General features: G+C 35.3%; 1 protein-coding gene across 1 annotated transcript in view; it reads left to right on the top strand.

The window, feature by feature from the left end:
* Nucleotides 1-1,766: 1,766 nt before the first annotated feature.
* Nucleotides 1,767-27,214, top strand: part of LOC109061055 (N-terminal EF-hand calcium-binding protein 1-like) — a 38,138-nt gene continuing 12,690 nt past the window's right edge. The window contains exons 1-5 of the mRNA XM_042759072.1: nucleotides 1,767-2,049; nucleotides 7,223-7,247; nucleotides 19,417-19,525; nucleotides 25,311-25,336; nucleotides 26,441-26,538. Of these exons, the coding sequence (XP_042615006.1) occupies nucleotides 1,924-2,049; nucleotides 7,223-7,247; nucleotides 19,417-19,525; nucleotides 25,311-25,336; nucleotides 26,441-26,538 (384 nt within the window). The 5' untranslated portion in view covers nucleotides 1,767-1,923. The remainder of the gene's footprint in view (nucleotides 2,050-7,222; nucleotides 7,248-19,416; nucleotides 19,526-25,310; nucleotides 25,337-26,440; nucleotides 26,539-27,214) is intronic.

Genomic DNA, 27,214 nt, shown 5'->3' with positions numbered 1-27,214 from the left:
GCACATACTTTTTTGCAAATATTAAGGATGTTTCGAGAAATGCACCAAAGCCACTGAGAAAAACTGTAATACTATATGGTACTTTGAAATATAAGCCACTACTATAATGCAAAAACATGGTATATCCGTCATAACTACAGTACGTGATGTTTCTGGACATTATACCCCGAGCTGCCATGAGTTTTTAGATATATACCGGTGAGTACAGAGCTGGGTAGATTACTTACAAATTATAATCTGTTAGTGATTCCTAATTACATGACAAAAAATGTCACATTTCAGGTAATATAATCAGACTACTTTTTGGTTACTTTTGAACTAACTTGTTAATCACATTGATTTAAATAAGATAATCTTGTACCGTACTGATATACAAAGTGTAAGAAAATATATTCCATTTGTTGAAATTAATAACATAATATGCATTAAACATTACTGGGGTTCATAAAGTGACTGCAGTGAGTTTAATGAAAAGTTAAATTAATTAATTTAATTAATTAATTTAATTAAATCGTAAAAATGTCAAATTAAAATAAATCATTTTAAAATATCATTAATCAAAATAAATTAAAAATATATATATTATGTGTTTACCTGTGTGTCATGTGACCATTAAACAATGTCAGAGAATTATTAATTATTAAATATTTATTTTAAAATCTCAGGGGTACTTCAAGTAAATATATAAGTTGAAAGATGTTCGGATGACAAAAAAGTTTAGGAATGCATTACATGTAAATAATAAATAATGTGAATTTGTTGAAACACTTGAAATATGTTTTGTAAATCCAGGTCTGTGTAGCCACGTGTGACTAATGACTGATCTCAGTTTGAAAACCCACAGAACTGGAAGACTTTCTGAGTGTATAAGCAGTAGGCTATTTAAAAAATTAATTTTGGAGAATCAATAAATTCTGAATGATTTATTTCTATTGTGTGAATAATAATTAAACAATAAAAAGTAACTGTCTGTTTTTAGATATAGACCGGTGAATGGTATTTATTTATTTCTTAAACTTTGGTATACCATGAGAATACTTTGAATATGTATTGTATTATAATGGTGGTTCTCACTGAATGGTGTCCCTGATGGACTGTGGACATTTAAAATACTGTTTCGATGACATTATATCTCATTTTTATTTAATGTTTAATCTTTAATGTTAAATGTTTATTTATTCATTGTAATATCATGTCATATAATTAAATAATTACTGTAAATAACATAAATGGGTTTGTCCTAGAAAAAGCGAGTCAAGGGAGTGATGTACGTTGAGCTACTGCTGGACCAATCAGCATCCAAGGAGGTGGAGAAACATCTTGGAAGTCTGAATCATTTCCGCGAATCGGTTCGTTCGGAGATTCATTTAAGTGAAGCGTTGCTATTAAAAAAATGCATCGATTCGTTTTGTCCATCAGTCAGACATTATCCAATTAAATATGCACTAATATGCAAATATTTCCAGAACATATAATTGAACTTTAGATAAACCCAGGTTAAAAGTTAAAGTTCTTTACAGAGATGATTCTGAATATAGAGATAGATAGATAGATAGATAGATAGATAGATAGATAGATAGATAGATAGATAGATAGATAGATAGATAGATAGATAGATAGATAGATAGATAGATAGATAGATAGATAGATCAGTGCAACAGACAGAAAAAAATCCACAAAGGTTTTAGTCGAGTGATTCACGAGCGCTTTTCGAATCAGTTCTTACGCATCATTCAAAAGAACCGGTTCCGTCAAAAGAACGATTCATTGGCATTTACTAGTATTCCTCAGCATCAGCAGCATTCGCCCAGAAGACAAGCTGCTGTTCACACACCAGTTCCGATCTCATTAACTCCGAGTTCTGCTTTTATATCGGCGTCATTAAGTACATACTCTGAATATATTTGAACAGCTCGTTTAAAGATGTTGGCGTGCACAGAAATGATCACGATGTGTCTCCAGTCGGCGAAGCGCGAGCATCTCCGCTCCAAGCAGCAGCAGCAGCATCAGATGCAGGATGCGGTTCACGGACTGTCCATCTTTCACGATGTAAGTACCAAAACGAGCGGTCACTGAACCCACCAAAAGGTGACCATGCAAACATTCACCTTGAACACAAGTCTCTGTGTCACTTCTATTAATGTAGAACAGAGAGAGATGTTGGTTATGAACATATGACAATATAGTCTTAAAATAGGTTGTGCTGTAAAACATTGCTTGTTATACAGTTTGGGGAATAAATAATTGATCAGCGTAGGGGCTTATTAGGCAGCACAAAAATAAAATCCAAATGCATTGTCATGTCTTCTTTTTAGTCTTCCATTGTAGCATCAGATAGCCAGTATATAGGCTATATAACTCATTTACATATTTACATGTAGGCCTAATGTATATGTAATATAGAGGCTTCAATATGCATATAAACATAGATTGTCATCTCTTTTTATTCTTGTTGAAATGTCATTCTTTGTCACTCTCTCAGTCAATCATAAATGTCATTCATACTTAGTGATTTTGATGCTTTTATCCATTTATTCTACAATTAAACAATTGCAGCAGGTACTGGTGAATCATATTTGCTGTCACGATTTCTATATTTTCTTCAATGCAATGCAATATATTCTGTGTTTGCATGTTTCTTTTTGTGCTCATATACCTGCTTCAGCATCTTTAAGGCTGTGTGCAGTCGTGTTAGTGACAGATAAAAAGTTGCAGATGTTCTCTCAGCAGGGTTAAGTAAGCTGTCATAGAGGGGGTCTGACACCAGAGACGATGTGTGTGTGTGTGTGTGTGTATGTGTGTGTGTGTGCTTGTCCTCAAAATTGACCTTATTTAGCACACGTTCCTTGTCTTTTTTTGCATGATTCATTAGTGCAATCTTTAATTAAAAAGCATTAACTTGCTCCATCTCTGAGACAGCTCCTTTTTTGGCTGCAAGCTTTTGTTAATGTTAACCATTAGCCAAACACTCTTAAATCATTGATTTAGACTGCTGTTTCTAAAATCTTTCTAAAATCTAAAAACTGATCTTCCACTGCAGTCGATATTCATAATATCGATTCGTCATTTGTGATATGAAACGCTCGCTTTTCTTGATCCAGTCAATTCCAAATGGATAAAATTTAGTCCTATCCTACATTTTTTTCTTGAATATCCTCTTTCACATCACATTAGACAGTCTATGTTGACTTTACATGCAGCTCCATCTTTTGTTGTCTGTAAATTAAGAGCTTGACGTGTGCATTTGGGAGATACAAAAAGTCAAAGCATTGTGTTTGTATCTTAAAGCTTTCATCCTTTAGCGTGCGCTTATTGGGGAAGAAAAGTTGCATGTCTTTGATCATCACAACAAATACAGAAAAGTTTTCTGACAGTTCTGATATGCATCATGATTAATGTTGCAGTTCTGCTTGGAAGAATTCAATCTGTTCAAGGGCAGGCTGATCTCAACGTGTGATTCTGTCTTATATTCTCATAGTTTCATTAAAGAGAAGATTGCTAATGTTGCTGTCTTTTGCCTTGCATTTCAGATCATGTCATTTCAAACATCTCTTATTTATGAATATATATATATATATATATATATATATATATATATATATATATATATATATATATATATATATATCTCTTCAGGATGTAGAATTATGCATGAAATTTAATATTGCAGGAACTACTACCGAGTCTTCTCCTGTCTGTTTGTATGCAGTACAACATCACCAAACTTGAGTTTTACATTTAATGAAGAAGTACTTGTAAGTGCAAAAACTCACAGCATTCTAGAGTGTTTTAGAATGTTCTTAGTGGTTGCTAAGGCATTGCACATTTTGGCATGAAAATAGAAGCATGCATGTATATGGAAATGTAATGACATATAACCCTATAGTGATATTGCCATATACAGCCCATCTGCATTTTTTGGTCTCTTGTTTCTCATCTTCCTCTTGACAATACCCCATAGATTCTCTCTGGGGTTCAGGTCTGGTGAGTTTGCTGGCCAGTCAAGCACACCAACACCATGGTGATTTAACCAACTTTTGGTGCTTTTGGCAGTGTGGGCAGGTGCCAAATCCTGCTGGAAAATGAAAATCAGCGTCTTCAAAAGCTGGTCAGCAGAAGGAAGCATGAAGTGCTCCAAAATTTCTTGGTAAACGGGTGCAGTGACTTTGGTTTTCAAAAAACACAATGGACCAACACCAGCAGATGACATTGCACCCCAAATCAACACAGACTGTGGAAACTTAACACTGGACTTCAAGCAACTTGGGCTATGAGCTTCTCCACCCTTCCTCAAGACTCTAGGACCTTGGTTTCCAAATGAAATACAAAACTTGCTCTCCATCGGAAAAGAGGACTTTGGACCACTGGGGCAACAGTCCAGTTCTTCTTCTCCTTAGCCCAGGTAAGACGCCTCACGAGTGGCTTAACAAGAGGAATACGACAACTGTAGCCAAACTCATTGACACGTCTGTGTGTGGTGGCTCTTGAAAGGTCCATTCCTTGTGAAGTTCACTCAAATTCTTGAATCGATTTTGCTTGACAATCCTCATAAGGCTGCGGTTCTCTCGGTTGGTTGTGCATCTTTTTCTTCCACACTTTTTCCTTCCACTCAACTCTCTGTTAACATGCTTGGATACAGCACTCTGTGAACAGTCAGCTTCTCTGGCAATGAATGTTTGTGGCTTACCCTCCTTGTGAAGGGTGTCAATGATTGTCTTCTGGACAACTGTCAGATCAGCAGTCTTCCCCATGATTGTGTAGCCTAGTGAACCAAACTGAGAGACCATTTTGAAGGCTCAGGAAACATTTGCAGGTGTTTTGAGTTGATTAGCTGATTGGCATATCACCATATTCTAATTTGTTGAGATAATGAATTGGTGGGTTTTTGTTAAATGTGAGCCAAAATCATCACAATTAAAAGAACCAAAGACTTAAACTACTTCAGTCTATGTGCATTAAATTTATGGGGAAATTTATGTGTTTGAAGCTCTTGTGTGCTCATACTGAACCGTGGGCTCTGAAGGAGAAAGAGATTTGGATTAACTAAGATGCTGTCAGGCCTATTTATAAACCGTGACTCAACTGATATTGTGCTTTGTGAAACGTTTGTTCTCTTTCTAGTGAACGGAGTCAGTAGGACCCGTGTCTCCCCACTGACTCAACACCTGCCAGAGAGCCATTGGAAACGATCTCTCGGCAGGAAGCTCAGATGACCTTTAAAGGACATTGTTAATGATGCATTATCCTACACTTATCTTTTGGCAATGCACTATCACACATCTGGGTTTTACAAACCTTATTGTGTTAAACAAAGCTGAAGAATCAACAGACATGCGACCTGCTCTTTATAAACGAAGTATATTTCACCAAATAATGTGTCATTTTGCTTAGATTAATCTGTTCTGAAGAGATTAGTCAGCGCTGGTTTGAGTGTGTGGCTCTCGGCCAAATGCACATAGTGTGTGAATCCAACTATTGGTTTTAGTTAATACCATTTGTCTGAATGACATTTTAATTCTGCAAGCCAGTTAGCTGTGTTTTAAAGTTGTTTGTATTTTATTAAGCTTGTGAAACTGCACATTTATTTAGAAATGTGAAAAAAAAGAATTCACTAAAAAAATGTACATTTGCTGAAAATGTACACACCCTCAATCCATCCATGTTTGTTTCTTCAGATGAACACATCTGGAGAAATGTAGCATTCCTTCATCCTTTGTTTTGCTGTAAAATTTGAACACTTGCAGCTGTTTTATAAGATATAATAAACAGGCCACCTGACAATATAAAAGAAAATCCTGGAAGAGAAATTCAGCTTGCACAGAAAGACCAGAACTACAAAAAGAAGTTAAAAAATATAGCATAAAAACCTGCTAATTAGAAAAAAATTAATAAATGAGGAATATTAGCAGAACTTCTGAAAAATATATTCGAAACTTCATGATTAAAAGGTCTGGCTTTTGCATAAATGTGCATATGATCGATCAGTTCATCCAAATTTAATTCAGTGTTTTTTAGCAGCTTTGATGGAATGGTCAGGAATTATTCAAATACATAAAGTGCATTACTATCAAATATCACATATGATATTTGTTAATAAAATTATTTTATTTCAAATGGACAGGTGAAATTAAATATCTAAAGTACCTGTGCAGTGCACTAAGAACTGAACATGAAGCTTTCTGGCAAAGAAACCTTTTATTTAAAGGTTATTAAAAATATATCTGACCATTGTATCACTTATACAATCACAGAATAATCAGAGACCCGCAGGTAATGTGTTATAAGTGAAGACTGAGGATTGTAAACAGATACTAGAACAAACCCTTGTGGGCATCGACAGAAGTGAAGGCCAGATGGTGTTAGAAGCACTTAAGGAATCCAAAAAAAAAAAAGTTACAGTAAAGATTTATAATGTTACAAAAAATATTCCAAATAAACTATTCTTTTAAATTTTATCTTCATCAAAGGATCATGAAAAATAAAATGTATCATGGTTTTCACAAAAATATTGTGCAGCACAACTGTTTTCAACATTGATGATAATCAGAAATGTTTCTTGAGCAGCAAATCAGCATATTAGAATGATTTCTGAAGATCATGTGACACTGAAGACTGGAGTAATGATGCTGAAAATACAATATCTTTAACAGATATGCACATAGAAAACAGTCATTTTAATTTGTAATAATATATTACTGTTTTTACTGTATTTTAGGTCAAATAAATGCAGCCTTGATGAGCAGAAGAGACAGCCCCAAACTTTTGAATAATATTGTACATTTTTATTAATTAGTAGGAGCAGAAAAGGTGAAGGATGAAGTAAGCAGCATATATTTTCCTCCAATATTTTTGTTAAAAAGCATCCCAGGATGCACCCTTAACTTAACAGTGAAAGTCTTATAGCGCTAATATAGCAATTGCACATGTGCCTCCATAAAAGGTGTGTGGTTTGTGCATGTGGATGGTTTTTGAGAGCATGGCTTGTTTGTTTCTATAGCTAACAGGCTTTATAAAGGCATCTCAGTTATAATGTCACGTTCCTTCAGTGTCGAAGAGGGAACATGGCAAAGCTCTAAAGGGGCAGTTCATTAAACACATTCAGGCTTAATTATATTCAATATTGATCAGCACTGAGCATTTCCATCAGTCCTCTATGCTTCTGAATGCTGCTCACGTTGATAAACTGCCCACTGACTGTTTTTTCATCTTTATCTCTTCACAGATTTTCCGTCGAGCTGACAAAAACGGTGAGTGTGACCTTTTTAGATGTCAATTTTAAAGTGTTTCTTGTTACTTTCGCACAGCGGTTCAACTGGAAGTCTTAATTCAAATTCAAATCAATGACATGAAAAGCATTTTTTTATTTTTTACTGCTTAGTCACTGTAAATTAATAGCTTGCATTTTGCACGAATATCCTGATGCATTGGTTGACAGTCTTTCTGGGTGTTCATGAATTTGAATAAATGAGTTCAACATTGTCTCAGATGTTTCTCCTAAAAAAGAGACGTGAGACACAACGACAGAATGAGGAAACAAAATTAATGTGAATAGCAGATCATTTAATCATGAAAGAAGAAGTTCATTTTGAATTCTCAACATTTACATGACACAGTTTTTATCCAGAGCTTTCAAATTCCCTTTCATTACATTCCTTGTAAATCAAGCCTTCAAAGGGCACCTATTATGCAAAATGCACTTTTATATTGTTTTTGAACATAATTAAGTGTCTACAGTGTGTGTATACAATCACACTATTGTGGTAAAAATCCATCCACTCTGTTTATTTTCCCCATAAATCAGAAACGATGTCTTGAAATGAGCCGTTCAGTGTGATGTCACATTGGAACAGGCCCCGCCCACGACTGGTAATGATGGCTGCATCCGAAATCACTTACAACAAATGACAAAAGATGTGTGTCTGAATTCACATTAGTCATAAAAGAGTAGACAAAAAGTACCCAGAGGACCTAATACTTCCAGCATGTTCTGAAGTGATTCAGCAGCTCATTTGCATTTAAAGACATGCACAAATGTTTTTGATTCTGTTAAAAATGGTAATTTCAGGCATAGTATAATGAATAAGCTGTGGGTTATTTTAAGCTGAATACATTCTGGGGACTCCTATGATCTTGTAAAAAGGGGCATAATAAGTTCTCTTTAATTTTGGTGTTCTTGGTGGAACAGAAGCAGATCTTATTCATACTTTTGATTGCTTCTCAGACTTGAGCACAGTTTTGAGATCTTTATTTGCCTCTCAGTTAATCTTACTGCTGTCTAGGATACAACTGCGATGTTAATCAGGTCACATCTTTCTTTCCTATGGGTAATTTGGATGCTGAGCTGAATTTGCTTTGTAATTTCTGGGAATGCTAAAATTGCCGATTGCAAAAAACTTTTCATTTTTTATTCAGAATGCATAATATCTGTGAGAGTTTGAAGCCTCAGAGTAACCGGAGTCCCTAAGGCACATGTGCGGGTGGCCCACTGGTTAATCTGAGCCAGAACCAATGGCTTTTGCCTGTTTATTCTTCAAAGGTCTGTAATGCACGAGGAGGGAGAGGGCAAAATGAACAGAACGATGCACTGTCCAAACAAATCAGAAATGAGTGGCTGTCACTGGGGCAGCACAGTCCTTTCAGAGGTCATTATCATTGTTCCAGAATGCCAATTACCTTCTTGCCACTTCAATCATGCTCTCATCATTGCCAAGGATGGAGAGAAATAGAAAGAGAAGTGGAGTGGGAGAATATAAAAGCGGCAGAGAGAGAAAGAGCCTGTGTTTGTGCTGTGAAAAAGCCACAATTAGTGGGCTTTGCTAAGGCTGCGTCAGTATTACTATTGCTCATAGTGTTAGTGATTTGAACAGACCTCTAACATTTAATGTTGTCTTTGCAATTTCACTGGCACAAAATGTGCAAAAGAGGTGGAAAGATCCCACAGATGTACATTGAAGGAGGGAGCTGAAACCAGAATATCAGAGAGTTGAGAATGGACCACCTAGCGATCAATCAGAACACCTTAGTGACCACCTAGATGACCCTAGCAACCATTTAGAACAGCATAGCAACCACCTAGAACATCACTGGAGCCACCTATGACACCAGAGCAACCACCCACAATACCCTAGAAGCCACCTATGACATCCTAGCAACCACCTACAACACCCTAGAAACCACCTAGGGCATCCTAGCAACCATCTAGAACATCATTACAACCATCTAGGACACCATAGCAACCACCCAAAACACCTACCAACTACTTACAACACCATAACAATCACCCACAGCACCCTAGTAACCATCTAGGACACCATAGCAACCACTCACAGCACCCTAGCAACCACCCAGAACTCCCTAGCATTATATATATATATATATATATATAATATATATATATATATATATATATATATATATATATATATATACATATAAATGAGACACACAGACAGTAGGTTTAGAATCAGCCCCCTTTAAAATAATCACATTTTGTTGCTTTGCAGCCTGAAATGTGGATGGACACGGTTTTTGTTTTATCCAGCTGTATTTACTCAGTGCATCTTATAACATCCAAGTGAAAGATATAACACCAACATGTCAGAATAAATAAATAAATAAACAAACAGTATCAATGAGTTGGAAAAAGGATCACCCCCTCCTAAAAGATGACTTGTAAACTCAATCAGGTGCAGCTAATCATCTTCTCAGTGGCACACAAAGCCATGTGACTTTCAGCTGTGATCTGCTGTGCTCATTTTGATCCGCTCAGCATGAAAAGAGCTTTCCTGGAGCATTTCAGCCCTTGGTAGTGCAACTGAAGCAAACAACCAACTATGGGCACCCATCAAAAGATCTCCAGGATAAAGTTGTGGACAGGCACAGGTCAGGAGATGGAAACAAAAACATTTCAAAGTCTATTATTAAGAAGTGGAAGGTATTTGGTACAACGCAATGCCTCCCTGGATCAGGACGTTGATCCAAACTGGATAAAAGAGCCAGGAGGAAAATACTCGTCTCCTTAAGTGAGGGGGCTAGAGCCACCTGGTTGGTCATTCCTTGCCGGTCATCCGCTTCAGGGCACCGAAGTGACTCCTCTAGCTATACCAGAGGCCAGCTCCGAGAGTCTGGTTCCCTTAGTAGACTCTCTCTCTTGTTTCCAAAGCTTTCCAATGCAGCTCGAGTTCCCTGATGGGGAACGTCTCAGGTTACAAATGTAACCATGGTTCCCAAAAGAGAACTAGACACTGCGTCTCCCTTAATACTCCCTGTACCCCTGTAGGCACTTACTTCGTCCTATCAGAAGCTAACACTTTTAAGCTTTCTGGTTGCACACGTCACCCCGCTCGCGACATCTCACTTCTCCTTTGGACTGATTCCACACATATCTCAGAATGTGGTCATGCAGAGGCGTTCCCAAAGCGTTCCGACGCAGCATCTCATTTCCTTTAGGGAACTTGTTACATACGTAACCTGAGACATTTTTAAATATCTCCCAAGTTGAATTTGAGTTGCATTTGATCAGCCAATAACAGATAAGACAGCGTTGATTCAGTGAGCTGTTGGTGTCAAACTAGAGCGCGGTTGCTAAGTAGAGCATTGAGTTAGACGAGTGGGAAATAAAAACAGTTTGGCTGCTATTCTCCTCTCGAGAATAAACTGAGCTTTTAGTCGAGCTTCAGCTCTTCTGTGAGGATCCTGAGCTCAGCAACTTGAAGGGAGATTATTTAAAGATTAGAAGCTGAGTTAAAACCAGCCCATCTTGCCTCACACTAAACTAGTTAATAAACTCTCTCCCTCAGGCCTGTGATAGCCGGATGATGTATGAGTGGATTTGTGCCGGTCCTTTCTAAAGCCAGCTTTTCTGGGCTGTGTTTGTTAAACATCGAAATTTCACTTTGAGGAAGGGATTATACTGATAAGGTCTGCATAATTATTATTGCACTTTTTTGTCATTTTTATTATTTAATTTAACATTTGTGTGTGGCTCTTATTTATTTATTTTGAATGATTTCAGTATTTCAACTTAAACTTGACAAAATTGTTTTATTTCTGGTAGTTGCCATGTTTTTTTTTTTTTTTTTTAAATTTATATTTAATTTATTTTAATTTATTTTTAATCTAATATTTATATTTAATTTATTTTACTTTATTTCAGTTAAAGATAATTGTATTAGCATTGGCAAAAAAGGCCTAGTAATAATTCATAATTTGTGAAATTGTTTGAATATATGCTGAAACTGTATCAGAAAACTTTTGGGCATGATAAGGGTTAGTTAGGTTATTTAAACTTTAAAGCATCCATCAGTGGCAGATTTAGACCATTGCTTGTTGTTTTCAACGCTGTAATGACCTCATACTAAACTAGTTAACAGTTATGTGTAACTGTATATACGTTTGAATAGTTGCCGGTGATTTTAGAGTCAGTTATTGGTAGTTTAACTTCATGAGTTAACATTCATCTGCAGACCAAAAACTGCTCAACCAATGGTATGAGTTTGGGGCGGAGCTATTTGTTTGACTGACCAATGACAGGCAAGGATCAGGTTAGAAGGGGCAGTAATGTTTGTGAAACCTGTTTGAAAACAGTCATTGTTTTGTAGTTTTGTTTGCTACAGATTTGTAATTACACGCTGCAGCTTTAACCGCTTCGATATTCTGGTTGTAGTTCTTCTAATAGTGTCACCCCACAGTCTTCTGTGTTACATAACAGAAACGTATTGCCTGAAAGAAGGTCAGCTTCAGCATCTGCCTGAGCCCTTCACTGCTGGCCAATCAGTGACAAATGGCACGTCAAGCAAAACTGGAGCTGTCAGCACAGAAACACAGAGGGAATGAGAATGTGGGGGAATGTAACGGAAATGGCCTAAGAGAGACAAAACCGGCTGTGAACGCCCACTGTGACTCTCTCTTCACATACATCCACCTCATTTCCCTTCTGCTCTTCTGCATCTTTCTTTCCTCAAATCAGGCGGTTTGCAGATGTTCTAGTTTTCTGTCTGTCTGTGTATTCATCATTTTTTCCATCCTTTCTCATCCTCTTCCTGCTGTCTCCCCTCAATCCCTTCTTTATTCCTCCCTCTCTCAGTGTGTGTGTTCCTGTTTCTCTCGTCGCTCAGACAAACAGACAGATTGCGTCGTGTTTCAGAGTGTTTGTCTGCTCACGTTGCATCTGTTGACTCAATCTGACGATGCTGCTGGTAGAATTAGCGGTGGAGAAAACCTCTCAGAACTGGAGAGGAGAGATGAGTGTGTTTATGAGGATGCAGAGGCTAAAAGTAGGGGTGTGCGATACTGACAAAAAAATGATATTTTGGGGGATAAATAATTCTGATAATGGTCATTAAACAATATTTTGATTGTGCTGGTACTTTAGCTGATTTAGGCCTGTCATGGATAAATAAATGACACGAAAACGTCCAGTAGGTGGTGGCAAGTCCCCATCCTAATGAGTGATTCATTGAGTCATTCATTCAAATGATTTGTTCAAAATGGCTAATTCACTTAGAAACGATGCAAGTGATTGTCATAATGAATGGATCATTGAATCACTGACTCAAATGATTCGTTCAAAACGGCGGATTCATTTAGACAAAAAGCAAGTGACTGTCTTTATGAATCGATCATTGAATCACTGGTAAGCAACCACGCATCCAGAACACCATAGCAACATCCTTGCATATCAAGTAATTTTCATTTTTATTTTATTTTTGTACTATAGATAATTTTTCAAGGTACTGCATTTCTTAGCTTAGCTTGAGTTGAATTATCTTTAAAAATTGCCCCTTTTTTCAGGTCAGTTCTGAGTAGTAAAGGTTATCCGACAGCCATACTGAGATGAAAAATGACATGTGAAAACTGCAATTCTCCAGCGAGAGCCACTGAATGAGAAAGAGCTTAAAGAAGCAGATGACTGGAGGTTTTGTGCTGAAATAAAGCATCACCATGGCAGCTCGCACAGAAAAGACTGTCCTGTGAAATCCAAATCTAACTTTGTCTCTCTCCCGTTTCATGTGAAAGAATTTCCCTTTGAACCTCGTCTTCAGAAAAAAAAGCAGTTTCTGTGTACAAAGAAAAGATAGTGCCTCTTTTAAAATGTGCTTTAAATTATTGAAATTCAGTCTTTTTTGTCTCGTGTGGAAATAAAACTAGTTTAGGCATTAAATATTCACATGCAGTATCATCTCTGGTTGTTGTTTGCAGTGTCTCGTTACTGCAGGGTAATCGTGTCACTCATACATAAATGAATAATTATGCAACCAAAATGCTTAAAATTTCGTCATCTTTGACTTTATGTTTAATATATGCATTTAAAAGTTTGACCACCTGCTGCTTATTTATTTAAACACACTCTTGATGATTTACTGAAGCTCTGAGGTCATGGGGAAATGAAGAATGAATTATAACTCTGTTTTATTCTGTCAGCACCGAATGAATGTCTTAGAAAGTCTCCTTCATACTGACATTCAGTCTTTTCTCCCATTGTGACAGCTGTGAGATGTAATATAGGTTTTAGCCTCAAAGAAACTCTTGGCAATTATTTTGAATCCTTACAGCGAGGGACAGACGTGGGCAGGAGAAAAGAGCCGTTTGTCTGCTATTGGACCTCAGGGCAGGTTCTGGATGGACTGATGGGTCGGTCGCTGGTGAACACCTGGTGACTTTTGACAAAATCGCTAATGGAGATTTTTTTATTCAGCTCCAGGGCATTGCAGAGCAAATTTACCATTGTGAAAAATATAAAATTCTGATGCAGAACAAAAATACCCTGTAATTTTGTTGCACCATGAAATAAAACTAAACTGTAAGTTAAAACAATAATTTAGCACAGCATCTTTGTGTTAATTTAGAATTAGATTAGATCTCATTCTGACGGCACCCATTCACTGCAGAGCATCCATTGCTGAGCAAGTGATGTAATGCTACATTTCTCCAAATCTGTTCTGATCAAGAAACAAACTCATCTACATACTGGATGGCCTGAAGGTGAGGACATTTTCAGCAAATCTTCATTTTTGAGTGAACTATTGAGGGGCTAAGATGATGAAGGATGAATTTTGTGTTAATACTGTGCAATGTCACAAATTTTGTGCATGTTTGCACAATGATTAGCATTAATTCCTTTAGTGAATTCAGTTTTAAAACAACCCAAAGGTGCATGCAAATAAATGGTGTTGACAGTATATTAAAATGTTTTCTAAATGCCTAAAACCCATAAATGTTTGAAAGTGCAGATGTGTGTGTGAGGGAAAACAAATTAGGCTTTAACAGAATAAATCCCTGAAGTAACTGTACCAGACGACGTTCTTTCACACTGCTCCACCCTCGCTGAAGGAAACGTGTTTGAAGCACAGCATGGGATGGGTGGGAAACGCTTAGGAAGATGCATAAGAGTCTGCTGATCCCCAGACAACAACACAGAATAGCACATTAGTTTGAGACTAAATAAGGCAGAGCAGCAGAGAAGATAAAAGTCTCCTGAGAGCCAAACTTTTCTCTCCGGTGTCTCCATTAACCACAAGAGCTGCTATCTAGCGGTCTGCAGCAGATTGGAGCTCTTGCTGGACTTCAGATATCACTGTGAATTAAACGTTGACCTAGAAATGTCAGGTGAAGTTAGGCAAGAAAACAAGGCAAATGTTAACAATCAACAGATGACCAAACTCGAGCTTGATGTAGTATACGTTCAGTGCTAATTTTCTGATTTTCATGCTTAAATCTGATTGAGGATGTTTTAAATGTGGCCCAGCACACTTTAATCTGGCATGTTCATCATAACATCATATACCTTTTTTTTAATATAGTCTCAAATATTCTTTTTTAATTGTATGCATTAGTTTTAAAAATATAACGTCAATATTTAAAAATATAATAAAATTAATCATTAAACATTAAAAATATAACGTCAATATTTAAAAATATAAGTCAATGCATGCGTCAACACGTGAGATGTACTGTACATATATTCATTTTTAAATATAACATTTTTTTATTTTTAGAATTGAATATCATTTTGAATATACTCTATTATTCAAAGGTGTCACTAAGTTTTAATGTTTCTGAAAGAAGCCTCTTCTGCTCATCAAGGCTGCATTTATTTAATCAAAAATACAGTAAAAACAGTAAAATTGTGAAATATTATTACAATTTAAAATAACTGTTTTCTATGTGAATATATCGTAAAATGTATTTTTTTTTTTTTGATCAAAGCTGAATTTTCAGCATAATCAATAAACACTTCAGTGACACATTTTCCTTCAAAAATAATAATAATAAGGATACTTTAGTGCAAATAAAATTATAAAGAATTTATTTTATTTTTATTATTCTTTTTTTTTTTTAGGATTCTTTGATTAATAGAAAATTAGAATGCTTTATTTAAAATATAAATATTTTTTAATGTACATTTATTTGCCACTTTTGATCAATTTAGTGTATCCTTGCTGAACAAAAATACTAATTAGCATACAATATTATATAACATTTAACACTTTCAAATGGAAGCATATAGTATTATATCACTTTTATCACTTTTGTGTAATATTTCATATAGTGCAAACATTTTTTTTGTATTACTTCAATGAAGCCTACCCAGATTGATACTGAAAATTCAATTGAGATCAGACGTGATTTTTGCCGTTCACACTGTTGTTTAACAGTGTGTTGTAAATGAAGCCATTGTGTCTGATATTTGTGCATAATGCAGTTCAACGACCCACTAAATTTCTAGTATTTAGAGACTTACAGAAGTTCTCTGGAGAGAAAACGGCAATCTTTCCGTTCTGAAAGTGCTGATGTTTCTTCCAGCATAATTCAGTTTCTGGTCAAAACATCGTTTTCTTCTTAAGTGCATCTTTGGCTGGTTGGTGTATTTTAATTACCCAAAGATGGAGAATGAAGAAGGTGGCACTGTTTGGCTCTGAAGCGGAGAGTCTGATCAGTGATACCGTCTGTTGTGAAGAGACTGAACCCAGATGGCCGTCAGATTTGCTCTTGAATTAATTGGAGACGTTGGACAGTGTTCTAATGCACTGAATATGTCCACTGCCACTTCGAGCCTCTGGTGTAATATCCATTTGGCCACAAAAATGTAGTTTTAAACCTGTATCTGTGATTTTTAAGGTGGTTTCTATGTAGTTTTCTTTCCTGTTTTATCGTCCACCAGGAAAGAATCGCGAGTCTGAACACTTACAATTTACCTTTTGTGCCATTTTAACATAATTATTGTTCTTTTGATTCATCCATAGTTGATTTCTAGATCAAAACGTGTGCTTTATACGTGATGCTTCGAGTGTTTGACTTTAATTTTCGTTGTATTGTTTCTCAAAGAGGAGTGAACTGATGCTCTCGTCTGATCTCTGGCCCTGGAGACACACTGCTTCTTGTTGCAATCTCACTTTGATTTATGCCTGAAACTTTTCTCTGTTCCAATATAAAAGTTCTCAGAGGTGCAAACACAGGCTACTGTAGTAAATAACTTCCTCTGAATCTCAATCTAATCTTCTTTAACCCTTTAAAACCTATTTCTAAGGCTCTGAATGATCAACATGAGGTTAAACCTGTCACACAAAGTCTACTCAATGCTTTCTTTAATCTGATTGATAGTTTAGAGTGTTTTATCCAGTCAGAGCTCTTTTAGTGTAATTGCTTCAGCTGCTGCTTCTCGTGTCAAATCTTTATCTGATTTTGATCAAGTAAAGGTCAGGATAACTGCAGTAATATCTCCAGATGAACTCTTACTGGACTGAAGCAGCTCAGCTTTACTTGATTCTCCATCAATCATGTTTTAGAGTCTCAAATCTGATCATCAGGATTTTTTGAGGATCTTGAGACAGATTACTGGAGATATAGAGCGACGATTGAAATTTATATGCATTTTTACTGTTACGTAGCAACTGCAAAGATCTTATACCAGAGTTTTCATCTCACATTCACGATGTGAAAAGAGCTGAAGTGTCATCAAACCTCAAATGCACAACTGGAGGGCTAAAAGAATCTCTCGTGTCTTTCAGGAGGCTGGTAAATGTCAGAGAGCATTTCCTCTCAGGGAGGAAGTGATTTCGACGATCTGTCAGCCATGAATGAGTGCTGTCACATATAGCGGTGTATATTTCTCTTTGGGCTCTTGATGGATGACGTGTTCTCTACTTTCCCTAATAACAAGAGCAGATGCACTAACAGCAGATGGTAGTTCACGTATCAAGGTTGATCTACGACGTCTGCCGTCAGTAAAAAGCATTGCCAGGTGTTCATCTGACCTAATAAAGACACTCGTCGTGAGATGAGGAGACTGATTTCAGACTCTGGTCCATTCGCTGACTGTTTGATGTGTGTTGCAAACATTGCAAGCTCCATCCAACCAGAAAAGGAAATTGTTTATTGAAATCTGCATTACTTTTGCATGGACACATTTCCACAATTAATTGATATTTTATGCACACAGAGTTTTTTTTAGTTAAACGTACTCCTAAACATCAAATAAGAGCAAAACAAACTGTGATTGGTCACTTTGCATGTTTCTTTCTGTCTAAATGGGTGTTTTTTGTCAGAATAAACTGCTGTGTCAACCATTTCAATATGCAGCGTGAAATTTATGTATTGCAACTCATTTACAAAACTCACTGCTATTTTTCTGGTGCAGTTAATGCACTTACTTATGGCATTACTACTCATAGAAGGTTGGTGGTAAACTGAATATTATTATTTTTAAAGACCTGTATACAATTTTTATTGATCATCATGGCAGCAGTAATTCGTTAAATGATGATCAAATTATGTAGAAGAGTGTTATAGCTTGTGTTATAGCATCTATGGAGATGCACAGTGTAGTCAAGGACACTTTCTGCATTGTAAGATCAATTCAGTTGTTTTTGTGATTACACATTGAACTCACCTGTTTGTTTCATACTCCACAAGTTACTGGATTGATATTATGAACAATGAGTGAAGAAGAACTAATTTCCAAAGTTTGCAAGGTTCGTGGCATCAGATCAGTTTTTGTTTGAGGAAATAAACTAGATATGCACAAGCAACTGTTTATTGAAATCTGTACTTATTCACACTTTTCCGCAGTTTATCTGATATTTTGTGTACTTGTAATAGACCGTTTTTTTTTTTTATTATTATTATTATTTTTTAGTTAAACCAGCCACTAAACAGCACGTAAAAACAAAACAAACTGTGATTGGAGTCTTTGCATGTCCATTAGCCAGTCTCTTCCTGTCTAAATGGGTGGTTTTTGTCCAAATAAACTGCAGTGTGGACCATTTATGTTGATAATAAAAAACAGCACTTTTATCAAATTTTGATTTAGATTTTATTACGCCATTTAACTTTGTATGAAGTCCAAATACATTTAACTCATCCTTAAAGGGTCATGAAACCCCCTGTTTCAGCACGGGTTAGTACACACCACAGTTTTAAAAAAGGCTAAAAAAGTGGGCGTGGTGCGCAACGGCCGAGGAGGAGGAGGAGGAGGAGGAAGAAGAGGGGAGACCACTGATCTATAATATAGATCAGTGGGGGAGACAGACAGTTTCATTTCACTCCTATCAAGTTAAAAACACAAATAAATGCACAGCCATTTGCACTCTGCATTGGCTTATTCTGTGGCATTTATATAAGCCTTTTGACAGAAAAACGGTTATGCTCACCAAGTAAATGAATCGTGTTTGTGCTCGAACTCTTATTACAGAACAAAAACAAACACTCTTCTTCAATCCATGAACGTTTCTCTCAGTTTGATGGTGCGATGTCATGTCACAGTATGAAACGTCTGTCATAGCGAATCAACACATGCGGTTGTGAATAATTAAGCGAAGCGTCTTCTCATAGGATAAGAAAATGCAGTCTCATGAATAATTTAATAGACACCAACGCGTCATCTATGTACTATAGTCCACTGCCATGTCACAGATTGTGACGTCAACACAATGTAGATTTTAAACCCGGAAGATGAAAATAGCGCAAAAAAGCTTAAAATTAACCAGTTTTCTCCAACAGTTAAAATTATCGGATGCTAACATTGTCTTCTATGAGGTGCAACATAAACACCTCTGCTAAAATCTCAGAAAAAGTAGTCTGGGGTTTCATGACCCTTTAAACATTACTGAGAAACAAAGGTTTAATGGGAGCAACATACAAACACGGATGCATATGTCATTTATTTGAAGTAAAACAAGTTTCTAAACTAGTTCTTTGTGAAGTATCGACACAGAATTTATGTTCTGAAGTTAAACAGAAAAATATTTTGATGACACTTGCGATACTTTATCAATAATTAGCATTTACACCAGCTATATCAGTAAACATTTTGATGCCTTAAAAAACATTTTTTTCGCAAAAAGTCCTTGGATGGAAACTTGGCAACAGATGCGATTACTGGTTCTCTGAATGCTTTCCTCTTGTGTCTTCTTGCAGATGACGGGAAGCTGTCCTTCGAGGAGTTCAAAGCGTACTTTGCAGATGGGATACTGACAACCGACGAGCTGCGTGAGCTGTTCTACTCCATCGATGGACGGCAAACAAAGTATATACTTTAACCATAAGTTGTATTCATTAACTACTAACAAAGCCGTTTAAAAGACACTTCATTATTTTCAGTGCAAACATGTCTGATAATTCCCCCCCACCCCAAAAAAAACCCCACAAGTGTGTATTTTTCAACTTCAGAATATATTATTAAATATTATATATTATATTATATAAATAATTATATTTTTATTGTATTAATTGTATTATACTAATTATTATTATATTTTATTGTAAGAATTATTATATAATATATTTTATTAAATTATTTTGTCATTTTTATTTAGTTATTTTTTTTTTTTATAGCGACAAATCAACAGTTTGCAATAGCCACTATGCTAAATAATATAGATTTATGCAGATTATCCACATCTTTCATTTTCTCATTTTATAATCCAAATGCAGGACTGTGATATTTCCTTCAATATATGTTTATATGAAGAGTTTGGTTCCAAAACGCAAATAAATCCAATTTGATTAATTTGAGGAAAAATGTGTTTTCTTTGCCAAGAAAGTGGCTAGATGAAAACCACTATTTTCTGTTTCAAACTTTCACAAAGCATCTTTAGGTTATAATAACATTAAAAATTCAAATCCAGATTTAGATTTTCAAAGATTTATTATAAAATTTAATTTTTTTCCCAAAATGTTTTTTTCTTTTTCTTTTTTCATTGAATCAATATAAAAGTTATTTTTCATATTGAAACTCTTGAAAATACACAACATAAGTTGATCACATATGACAGCCTCTGAACTTACTGAACTCTGAACTCAATACTAATCTTATATAACATCACATTAAACCACAGAAATTCCAAAATGACATTTCCCTTACATTCAACTTCCAAAGGTGCATTCATCTTTTCCATGTTACATTCATTTAGTTGACTAGTGCTATACGCTGTATTAACAAAAAAATTAATGGCATTAATAAAAACACTTACACTGACAAGCTATGCAATATTGTGTTCATAATTGAATAAAACTCATCTGCGCATATGAGCACGATATTGCATAATTTGTCAGTGATGTACGGCTCTGTGTATTAAATGCCGCTCCATCTGAAAGCACACGACGGAGATTTATCACAGAACCGGCTTTACTGATGAGATACGCATTTGTCGCGTTTTTTGCACTTTGGAAAAAAAAGGAAGAAAACATGACCTAATAACTAGGCGGATATCATATCAAATCATAAAAATTGACTTTTCAATAACGACCAGATACTATACTGATTCGTATATATATATAAAATCAGATATGCAGATATATAAAATCAGATACTATACTGATTTTATATATATATATATATATATATATATATATATATATATATATATATATATATATATATATATGAACTTATTTACAAAACATAGTTTTTCTGGTGCAATTAATGTGCTTTATAATTAAATATGCCATTACCGTTTATAGAAGGCTGGTGGTAATCAAAATATTATTTAAAAATACCTTTATGTACATTTTTATTGATGATGGCACCAGTACATCATTATATGAGGATCAAATGATGTAGAAGAGCATTATAATCACATCTATCCAGATGCCCAGTGTTGTCCAGTACATTTTCTACATTTTCAGATCATTTTCGTGATGCTGTGTAGTCACATTAAACGCACCTGATTGTTGCATCCTCCACAGGTGACCTGCACTAATTATTTATGCCTTTTTGCATCATTATCTGATTTGCATAATTCCTTTAGGGAATCAGGTGCTGAAACAACGCAAACAGAGCGTGCAATCACTGGGTGCAGTTCATACTTCGTCAACTCTCCCCGCAGTTTAGCCTTTGAGTTTGAGTGACCTGTATCCTTGGCAACCTTACATTTTCGTTTCCTAATTAGTTGCCTTTCAGAGAGGCGTGATTATATTGCGCCGCACGCCGTTGCTTTTTGAAGCATCTGGAACGAAAACGAACAAGCAGCCGAACGTCGACGCGCAGGAGGATCAAAGTATGACCCGAGGTGGCTTGTATGTATCAAAGAATTGAGAAATGTGTTCCAGGAAGCCAAGGCATCGACAGAACAAAGCTGAACATTTGACTCCCCAAAAAACTGCATTGCAGAGCTGCAACACACACACACACACACACACACACAGAAAGTTTCAAGCTTAGATTTTCCTCTGAAAGTGAAGCATAGTTCTGCAATCAGTCAGAATGGTCACCGTGTAATTACTGCATTCAGATGCCCGGCGAAAATTAGTCTAGACAAGTTGGAGTGTAAAATAGGTCTGCTCCATGCAAAGCATGCATCTGGAATCTCTTTAAACCGCTCATTATGACGTTGATTCGCAGACCGTTGGGAATTATTTAATGGGATAGTGAGATAGTATTTTTTTTATGCCACAGATAAATGCACCTGCTGGAATTTGTGTTAATGGCATGAATTAGACAAATCGGTCTCAAGCGTATTTTTAGAACCTTTAAATCTAAAGATTGTGAGATTTTACCATGTAACCCATATGCAGATGTAATATATGTACATATAAAATTTCCATTTATGAAATATATTAATGCGAAGTAAAGGCATATGAAACCAACCTACTAGCCCATACAAATATGTATAACCAACCTAAAGCCCGTCAATACATGTTTATATGAGTAAATATAATAGACATGTTTTTAGAAAATGTATTACAGTTCATGTTGTTTTAATGAAGTTTCATATATAAGTTATATATATATGTATGTGTGTGTGTGTGTGTCTTAATCAAATCTAAATTCATGACCCAGACACATTTTATTAGTTAAATAAACATTACACTATCAGAAAAAAAAAAAAAAAAAAAAATTATATATATATATATATATATATAGATAGTGACGGGACGAGCCAACGACAGACACAGTGGGCGTGGCGTCAGGCCTCGGAGAGGTTTTTATTTAACAGAAAAAACCAAAACAGGGGGGGAATAAAGTGTCCAAAAGGGGAACAGTGTCCAAAACAACAGGGAATCTGGTGTCCTCGTCGTGCTGCGGGGTTCGTGGGGGTCTGGCAGTGTTCATGGAGGAAGGGTCCAGGTAAGGGGCGGAGTCCGGCGGCCGCACGCGCTCCCCTCTTCGGTCCGGGGCGCGAGGGGCGGCGGCTTCTTCTAGCGGCTTCATCCTCCTCGCTAGCCGCGGCGCTTGCAGGGGATGGACGGCCCGGCATCCTGGCCCGACGGCCGTGTAGACGGGTGCGGTTCTCGACCGGACCGCGGGTCCGGCAGCTCACGTCTCTGGTGGCGCGGGAGTCCCTCAACGCACCCTTCCTGGACCCACGAGGACACCAGTGTGCATGCACGGGGAGAGAGACCGCTCTCCCGAGGAGAGGCACGTTGGGCTTTTAAACAGCGGCGGTGATGAGGCTCCATTTCCTTCAGGTGTGCCCCATCACACGCCGCCAGCCCTGACTCGTCCAGCGCCCCTCCTCTCTCCCACACCCACTCCTATCGGGAGCCTGGTGAAGGGCGGCGATTTAGGACGGGGTGCCGGTGATTATCAGGGAGGAGGCAGCTGACTCGCCACATTATATATATATATATATATATATATATATATATATATATATATATATATATATATATATATATATATATATATAACAATGTAATTGATATGCTGTTTATTAAAGTCAAGTATAAATCTCATCAAGTTAGTGTTTTTAAAGGGTTACTTCACCCAAAAATGAAAATTCTATCAATGATTACTCACCCTCATTTTGTTCCAAACCCGTAAGACCTTCGTTTATCTTTGGAACACAAATTAAAAAGATAATTTGGATGAAATCCGAGAGCTTTCTGACCCTGCATTGACAGCAATGCAACTGAAACGTTCCAAGGCCCAGAAAGGCAGTAAGGACATTGTTAAAATAGTCCTTGTGACATCAATAGTTGAACCGTAATGTTATGAAGCTACGAGAATACTTTTTGTGCACAAAGAAAATAAAAATAACCACTTTATTCAATGATTTCTTCTCCTCCATGTCAGTCTTTGCAGTGCGTTCAATTCACTGATACTATTCTAAATTAAATAATCTATATTGATAATATATATATAGAATAATATACTGATTGTCAATATATATCATCTGTATGTTAACAGACATATGGTCCCTGCAATTCAGTTAGCCAATCCATTCAACTAGTCCCTTTTCTCCTTTCCATCCCTCAGTCTCAGTGAAATATTAAAAGTGCATTAATGCTATCAGGGAGCACTCAAAGCAAATCCAGCCGAATTATGGAGCCCGAGACTCTGTTTTCATAATTGTGTTTTGGCTGTGAAGGCAATTTAATGTGACAACACACACTGGGGTATTTAGATTTGTTCACATCTGAATTCATTGAATATGAATGTGAAGTTCAGCATGAAAATGAACAATCCAGAAGGTGTGGGATGGTGTGATTGTGCAAGGCTTTATTCTTTGGCATGTTTCCTTCATACTAGTAACTCACAGTGATTATCGGCATCTGTGATTTAGAGTTCAGGATATTTTTGTATATTATGTTTATAATGTGAATTTGAGATCTTATGGGGCAATGTGTATCTTGATGCAGTGTGTATTTTTCAACCTTTAAATTTAATATTAAATATTATATAAAATTTAATTAAAATATATAATAAAAAAATATATATTTAATAGATTAAATATATTAAATATATATTTAATAAAATATATTATTATATTATATTAATCTCCGATGCTTTATATATATATATATATATATATATATATATATATATATATATATATATATATATATATATATATATATATATATATATATATATATATATTATCATATTTGGGCTTTTTTATTTTATATATTTATATTTTATCTAAATATTTTATTTGTTTTATTTTAGATATTTATATTTTTATTTATATTTTATATATATTTGATTTTATTTTATTTATATCTAGTTACATTATTAATAAAATGCAAATAATGTCATAAAGAAATATGTAGTTAATCTGCATATTATTTTTTGGTCAGGATATTTTTGTATCTCATATTCATTATGTAAATTCAGGACTTATCTTATGGGGCAGTTAAAAAAAAAACATGATGCAATGTGTATTTTTCAACTTTTATATTTAATATTAAATATGATATATATAATATTCTGTATTTAATTTTTTTGTTTTTGTTGGCATGCAACAAATCTAAAGACACTAAAGAAAGACATTATGATATGCAATAACGTTTTTGCAGATAAAATAAATATTATACAGACAGGTCACACTTTGCAAATACTGGGAAAAAATGTGGTTACTCTTTGCTTTATAGAGATTCATGGAGTTTAAATATAGAAATACTTTAGCAACAAATCACCAGTTTGCAATACGCATTATAAGACAGGCACTATGCTATACAATAGCGTTTACACAATATAATATAAATATTATGCAGACACTTTACTGGTGTAGAAAGCACATGATTTATTAAATTGGTTTAAACTGATTTAGTGTAAATCTGAGTTTGTAAAAGTCATAAGGTGTTAAAGTATGGAATATTTTTGTCAGACTGGTTTTATCCCATTAGCGAGATCATTATCTCTGCGAGTTACCATCTGCTGAGAAATATCACCTCAGCCCTGCGATGTTATCAGAACCAAGCATAATTGGACTGTTTACACTTTAAAACTCAGTTGAAGCTGTGGACGGCCCACACATCCTCCTCGCTAATGACAACGCCTTCGAATCCTTGACTCTTCTCCAGTTCAATTAAGTCTTTTTTTTTTCTTATGACTCATTTCATTCTCTCTCCTCTTCTCTTTCCAGTAACCTCGATACAGACAAACTATCAGGTAGGAGTGGATAATTCCTTTAAACTATCATTCTGGGAAGAAAATAAAAATGAAGTGTTTCAAGTGGCAGTAATTAAAAAAACGAATCAAATTTTACTTGAAGTTGTCACCTTCGTCAAACATTTCAGATTTTCTGCCTTTAGGAATGTGTGATAAGTGTTTTTTATTTGCTTGCAAGGTCATATTCTGCTCATTTCTGCTTTGACTGAATTCATACGATTTTTAATTCTCATCTTTTCAACTATATTGAGACTCTGAACATGCGCTGCTGTGCCCTGATTTGCATATTATCCCTCTTGAACAGCAGGCCAGATTAGGAAAATATAATATGTTAAAAACTGCATTCTAAAACTGATATTTTAAAGGTGCTATGGATTTTACGGTGGATTTTTGTGCATCCTTGCATGTTTTTGAACTAATATTAGCCACAATTGTACAATGCATTTAAATTAAAGTGCATTTTTATTATGGTAGGTTTTATGGCATTAAAGTGAGATCTACATGACAAAAATGAATGGGAAAATGGAACCAAGTTCACTATAAAACTAAATGCTGTCTGTACATTTACTACAAAATATAAATATATGAATTGGAACACAGCCTGAATCTGGAAACCTTCCTGTCCCCAAAACATAATTCATTGACTCTAAAACTCAGGCTGATATTGACAGCCAAGGAGCCGCAGTCACCTGTTTATGAGCAGTGCAGTTTTTAATCTACTTTACGTGTGTGTGTGTGTGTGTGTGTGTGTGTGTGTGTGTGTGTGTGTGTGTGTGTGTGTGTGTGTGGAGGACGGTCTGGTGATAAGAACCGACTATAAAGCTTGATCGTTTCAGACTTCATTTCCTTGAACTTTTCTGTTTCATATTTGATAAATGAGTCAGTGGCAATATAAGAAATTGTGTATTTTGGCCTTTTTAGTTCTCTCTCTCTGTTTTTTAGATTAAATTGAACAGTTTTAGAAATGAAAAAGTTAAGAAGCGAGAGGTTGTAGGTAATATTTGTTTAAAAACATGCACAAATACACGCCGAAAAATCCACTGGAGAAAGTATAGGACTCATATTTGGTTTCTAACCTATAATTCACCCTCTTTCTTGTTTCAGATTACTTTTCCAAGCATCTCGGAGAATACCTGGATGTTCTTTCAGCGTTAGAGAAACTCAATGTCGCCGTCCTGAAGGCCATGGACAAGACCAAGGAGGTAAAGTAGGATCAGAATGAGATCAAATCATATAACAGCAAGGCTTATCATTAAATAAAACTAGTAAAAGATTTTGGGAATATTTTTGAAATAAAGTTGCATTAAAATTAAATATAAATATCAGATGGAAAAACTAAAAAAATAAATAAAACTGAAATAAATAAAAAATAAATGAAACCTAAATAATAATATTTAAATAATAATGACAATGATGACAAAAGCACATAAAAAAAAAAAAAAAATTAAAAAAATGAAAACTGAAAATATAAAATTAAAATCTAATTCAACATATAACAGCAAGCTTTATTATTAACTAAAACTATTAAAACATGTTAATTGAAATAAAGCTGCAATAAAATAAAATATAATATTAGATGGAAAAACTAAACAAAAATTAAAAGTTTTGCCTTTTCAACTAACTTAACTAGAAATAAATAAAAACTAAAACTGAAATAAATAAAAATAAATTAAACCTTAATAGTGATATTTAAATAATAATAACAATAATAATTACAAAAGGGGGTAAAAAAAAAAACTAAATATTTAAAATATTTCTAAAAACTATAATAGTATATAAATAATACTAAAATATCAATAACGGCATGTCTGTTCTGTTGCTGTGCACCATATTTAATACTTTGTAAATGACAAAGCTTTAATAGTTTGTAATATAATG

This window comes from Cyprinus carpio, chromosome A6, assembly GCF_018340385.1.
Source record: "Cyprinus carpio isolate SPL01 chromosome A6, ASM1834038v1, whole genome shotgun sequence".
Lineage (NCBI taxonomy): Eukaryota > Metazoa > Chordata > Actinopteri > Cypriniformes > Cyprinidae > Cyprinus > Cyprinus carpio.
The sequence above is the reverse complement of the archived record's forward strand: the minus strand, read 5'-3'. Positions and strand labels throughout refer to the sequence as shown.